Source organism: Haplochromis burtoni, unplaced genomic scaffold (assembly GCF_018398535.1).
Source record: "Haplochromis burtoni strain Fernald_Lab_line unplaced genomic scaffold, NCSU_Asbu1 Contig_275, whole genome shotgun sequence".
In the NCBI taxonomy this organism is placed as follows: Eukaryota; Metazoa; Chordata; class Actinopteri; order Cichliformes; family Cichlidae; genus Haplochromis; species Haplochromis burtoni.
In genome coordinates this window covers 397,904-403,644 of record NW_024582636.1, presented here as the reverse complement: position 1 = coordinate 403,644, position 5,741 = coordinate 397,904, and the positions used below count along the sequence as shown (strand labels likewise).

The 5,741-nt window shown below is 40.5% G+C and overlaps 1 protein-coding gene across 1 annotated transcript in view; it reads left to right on the top strand.

The window, feature by feature from the left end:
- The window catches only part of pdia5 (protein disulfide isomerase family A, member 5), an 84,904-nt gene that overhangs the window by 21,608 nt on the left and 57,555 nt on the right, over positions 1-5,741 (top strand). Inside the window, exons 2-3 of the mRNA XM_005940080.2 lie at positions 1,314-1,440; positions 4,442-4,529. Coding sequence (XP_005940142.1) covers positions 1,314-1,440; positions 4,442-4,529 — 215 coding nt within the window. The remainder of the gene's footprint in view (positions 1-1,313; positions 1,441-4,441; positions 4,530-5,741) is intronic.

Genomic DNA, 5,741 nt, shown 5'->3' with positions numbered 1-5,741 from the left:
TGCTGCCCCCGCGACCCGGCCTCGGATAAAGCGGATGAAGATGGATGGATAGATGGTAACTGATTAAGCAAGAATCAAATTTGGTTAACTTGACTCTAATCCTTCTTGGGGACCATGAAGCATCACATTTCCTGTCTTAGATAAATAAGACAGCCTGCCTCCTCATCCTTATCTTGCCTCCATCCTGCTGTCATAACCACTGAATGCCAACCTATTTAGACAAGTGTCACCCAGGTAGCCTCTAATTATCCCGCCCTTTGCCATCTGCTTCCCATGGGTCCAAAACAAATGCTTACACAGCTCGTGTTTATCTTGTCACATCAGTGTAATAAGACCACTGCACAAGTTACAAAACATAAACAGACCCCAGCCCTATATTTAATATTCCTCACATTATATATGATACTGTGTGCAATATGGGGTATTTAAGTTGCCTCCTCTAAGCCTTTTAAGCTCTGTGTTCATTTTGAAGTTTACAGATGGTTTACAGAAAACGGTTTCTTTTTGTTCCTTGTAGTCTCACAACAGGAGAAAATCAAGTGGAGAATTAAATTTAGAAAGTAAGCCTGACAGGTGCTTGTTTCCAGGTTATAACAGCCGTCACTGAGGGAGCAGGCCATGTTTGATGTCTAATTTAGTTCTCCGTAGGCAGAAATGAAGGGCTTTTTAATGAATGGGGATGGCAGAGAGATGATTACAATGCACGGAAATAACTTTATATGGCAGAGTATAACCAGTCTACTCTCTCTCTCGCTCTTTTTAATTCCATAATTTGTCTTTGATTAAAGTGCACGCCTCTCAGTGTGGGATTTGTTTTCCATATTAGGCCTTTCACAGTATTAGCTCACCTACCAGTGTCTGAAAAGTTAAAGGAGCCACTCTCTGTATAGGATGATTTTTATAAGCAAAATTCTGTCTCGTTTGTACCATTGTAAAGGAAAGATAATCAGTAACTGTATAACTGAGCATCAACACTGCATTTATCAGAATCAGAATCAGAAGTATTCTGATTCTGATTCTGATAAATGCAGTGTTGATGCTCTCATATATATGTTTGGTTCAAGGAATACTCGGTAAATATTGTGTTTTTATGAGTGGGGCTTGTGGTTTCATAAGGACTAGGTCATCAAAAATGATCCTGCTGGACCACTTAATGTATAAAGTGAATACTTATCTAACCTGAAAACACTGACTTATTGATTTGTTCTTAAATGGGCTAATTTACTAAATAATAATTTGTCTTTTCTCTAGATTTAATGCTATGGAGAGATCTTATTGTGGTAATATTCGTGAATGTGTGTGTGTTTCACCAGGTGTGGCTCCTGTCGGTGCTGGAGGCAGTGAAGGTGTCTCCTCTCATAGAGAAAGTCAGTGACCACAAAGACTTCAAGAAGCTGCTCAGGACGAGAACAAATGTTCTGGTGCTCTACACGGAAACAGGTCAGAGAAGGCAGCCATCCCGTCGTGATCGGTATACCATATATGGGTGCAGATTTTTCCACAAACACGCACACGACAAATTCACTCATTTAGTTTTTGCTGCTGTGTCTGTCAAAGGAGGGGTTGGGGATAAACAATCGTGTTAATGGCTCGTGGATAATGCCGGTATTATCTCAGTAACTCTCAAACACTGTCGCTGTAGAGGTTGTTGTGGAGTGCCGGAAAACAACATGCATTTCATACACATGCATTGTGTTAACAAAAGTGGTAACTATGGCTACACAGCTATGGCCAACATGATTATCGCAATTATTTTTGAGCAGTGTTGAGATCAGCATTATTTGTCATGATTATCCATTGCTTTTTAGTGTGATACAAATGTCACACAAGCACAGCAGCACTTTCACATCCATGTTGTGCCGCATTCCCGCTAAATAAAACCGGTCCCGTTTAGTGGACACGCGTCTTTTGGGGAAATGGAACGTGGCAACGTGGGTGACGTCAGTGCATCTTTGCGAGCTGACGCGCTGCACAGACTGGCTTTTATGGATTTGATGTGCAACCGCTGCATTGTTTTCCTTTGCCTTCATTCATTCACCAAGTTCACATGGATGAGTGAGTTAGTTGTATTGCTTTGCACTGCAGGCACAACTCTCCACCACTGTTTGGATACGATTTGTTCCTGATTAACACCACTTGCATTTCCAAACAACACATGGTGATCGCTTCTGGGGACAAGGTCTTCAGCTTTTGCTATGACAGACATTTGATTGATTGATTGATCGATTTTGTATGACTAGCTCTGTGTTATATCACTGCAGTTAAGGGTGCCTAGCAAACTTTGCACTAAACAATGCAGGGAACAGCTGTGACTTGAGTTTTCAGTATCACCAGATTGTGTTCATTTAATTGTGGGAAGCCAAATATATCATTAAGAATACAATTTTATTAATTGTGCAACCCTAGTGATAACCATCATGAAATTGCACGTTTTAGCATATTTTATGATTTGAGATTGAGGGCGTGCAATGTCATGTTATTGTCAGAGAAGGTAAGAATGAAATTTGCAATTTCCGGAAGCCTTAGTTACTAGTTACTTAGTTACTACATCGAAGTGTATTATTTTTAAGAGCATCCTAAATTGTGTACAGTCAGATGCCTCTTAAGAGCTGTTTCCTTCAATTGTGGGTGTGTAAGTGCAGCTGATGCGCAACATCCCGACAATTCACCTTCAGGGGTTCAAAAAGGTCAGATGCACAGAGTTGGATTAAGAGAACTTGAGGGGTGCGTGCCCATTAACTGCATGTGCCGCTGATTGTCTTTTGTTATGATTTTTGCTCTTGTACGTGGAAACTGTCTGATTTTTGTAGAAGGAAAACACCAAATTAATTAAAATTCCTTTAATCGCCCGCTCTAATTAGGAAGTGCTTTTGTGGAGTGGCACTTTGCCCAAATTCGATAGCATTCATTAAAAAACATTCTAGCACAGTATCTTCAAATGGATTCAGAAACAATGTTTTGCCCAGCTTTAGCCTCTAGCTCGCTTTCAAAGAATGATCGCAGCGGTCTATTTCAATAAGGAAATTGGAAATGCTTATGGAATTAAAGAGTAGCTGTTAAATAGAAGCTAAAATGGTCAAATATAATTATACAGCTCTAAAGTACATTTTGCTTCCTGCTATCCATTAGCGAACACTTACGCACCCCAGCAGCTTCTAATTCCATTTTGCAGATTTCCAAGAAGGAGTTCTTCCTGTTCATAATAAAAAAAGAAGCAAACTTATATTGCCCAATAATCCACAGAGGACTCTGAGGCCTCTTTATAGCCACAGATATATTTCTTGATTAATGAGCCATATCAGCCTATATTAGCCCATTGGCTTCTATGTATCCAGCTGCGTGTCGGATTGATCACCGGCTGTAACTTCATCCAGACATTCCTGCGTTAAAGTCACTGAAGATTGCCCTCATGTAGGCCTCGATTATACCTCAAGGCACTTCACATTCATTCCCCCCTGAGTAAACACAACCGTGCCCTGTTCTGTGTTCACCACCAGCCTCTGCAGTCAGTCACATCCCTGCTGAGTTTTGATCTGGTTGGTATTCATCATCCTTAACGCTGTCAACCAGTCGGTACCTGCTCACCTCCTATTCTGTACAATACCCTGATCCTGAGTTGCCAGATGTTTTTGTTACCAACTCCAAGGCAGAACCCTGGGAAGTTGTGGCAGTGCTCCTACATCTAAATATAGTCTTTGCCTGGAGCATTGTGAGGAGCTGTTTTCTTTATGCAGTGAAAAACGCACATTTGGCTTCAGGGGAGTATAAAAATGATGTACTGCATTGCACAAGAGCTGGAATATTACACTTTGTTTACTTTACTCAAAGGGATGTACCTAACTTGACGTAGCTGATGAAAATCAGTAACATTACACAGTGTTATTCTAGCTGGTGCAGTTTATATCCCACTAGTTTCTCTTTCTTAACACAGAAGGCAAGCTGCACAGCTCAGCCATATTGTGAGATATTGTGCACGTTTCCGGTGGTTGCGAACGCTCTAAACTCGGCGATCCCACACAAACCTTGCTGTTGGGATCATGCAGTTGGTGCAAACATGTTTGCTATGCTTTCCCATTTGTCGCACCGTTAGAGAGTGCTTCATTAGATCCAGAGTCTTTGTGTCGCCTTATAATCCTTCCATCTCCTGTTTAGTCACACTATTGTAAGATTTTGAAAGCTGATGTAACTTAAACCCCCTCGCTGAGCCCATCCGTTGAAAGGTAGTAGAAAATGCTCCCCCGTCACCCTTCTAACCCAAACTCAGCGATGTCTTTCTTCGTCACTCGGTGCTTTAGAAAGACCGTGAGCTCCACTGTAACTCGATTCTTTTTCTCTGTGCTTGTCATGACAGTGTCTCCTGTGTCTCATGGCTCTGGGTTGTCCTGGGCTATTGAGTGGCTTTGGTAAAAAGGCTTGACTCCGCTTTATTCTGTGTCTGTAGCTACATCAGGGGACTCCCACCTGAAACTGCTTTCTGATGTCGCCCAGACGGTGAAGGGCCAAGGGACTATCGCCTGGGTCAACTGTGGGTAAGTAAGGGGGTGATTTGAAAAACACATTCTAAGACTTCTTTCTCTATAAGTCTAAGACTCCCTGACATTACAGACTGTTTTGTCCTAGAAATTTTCTGACAGCAACTATAAGGCCAGAGCAATTTACTCCTCCCAAGAGTGTCTCTGTCACCATCCATCTGCAGAATAATTTATGGCTTTTCCACTGGGGTGTAAATGGCCTCGTCTCACTGGTTCTACTGGCACAATCTGACAGGAGGCCACTCACTTATTAGAGCTATTGAAGTTTTTAGTCTAATGTATTACATCTCTTTACACCATTTTAGTTCTTCCTTTTCACTGGGTCTCTTTCTTTCTGTTTTCTTTGTTTGTTTTTTGCAAAAGGTAAATAAATGATAATCACGTCTCTTGCTTAAAGCTATGTGCTATTTCTCAGGTGAGGGCGCCACGTAATTATCGTTCATACAGTTTTTTTTCTCCTGCCTTTTTCTCTGCATTTCATTTTTTACCTTAAGTTTTTTGCATGTTTGAAAAAAATGGTTGCATTAGTCATGTGTGTAATTTCAATTTATTAGTCAATTCAATTCAATTTATTAGTTGATTTCATTGCTTAAAAATCAATTGATACTTGTGCCAATAACACAATTTTGGTGTTTTTAAAAAGTGCTAAATGCTGCCATAGTTTACCTCACGAAATATTTTTCAAACAGAGCTTCTCTCAGACATAATTACAATATTTGAAGAGCTTAGAGGGAAGTCTAAACTTAATAATAAACACAAACAAGTCATCTTATAAAAAAATCATCATCTAAGGCACAGGTCTCGAACTCCAGGCCTCGAGGCCCAGTGTCCTGCAAGTTTTTATTTCAATGGCTAAATTACCTCCTCAACATGTCTTAAGGTTCTCCAGAATCCTGGTAATGAACTAATCATTTGATTCAGGTGTGTTGAAACAGGGTGATAGCTAAAACCTGCTGGACACCCGCCCTTGAGGCCTGGAGCTCGACACCCCTGATCTAAGGAGATGAATCGAATCAGACTATTATAACTTTTTAATATCTCAATTGGTGGAGAATTTAGACCAGAAATGGGCTCCATAGAGGCAAAATTTAAAATCTGAAATCAGATAACGATACAACAAACACATAACAATGATTATAATATAGAAGATTAATGCGCATATATATATATGTATATATGTGTGTGTGTGTGTGTGTGTATATATATATA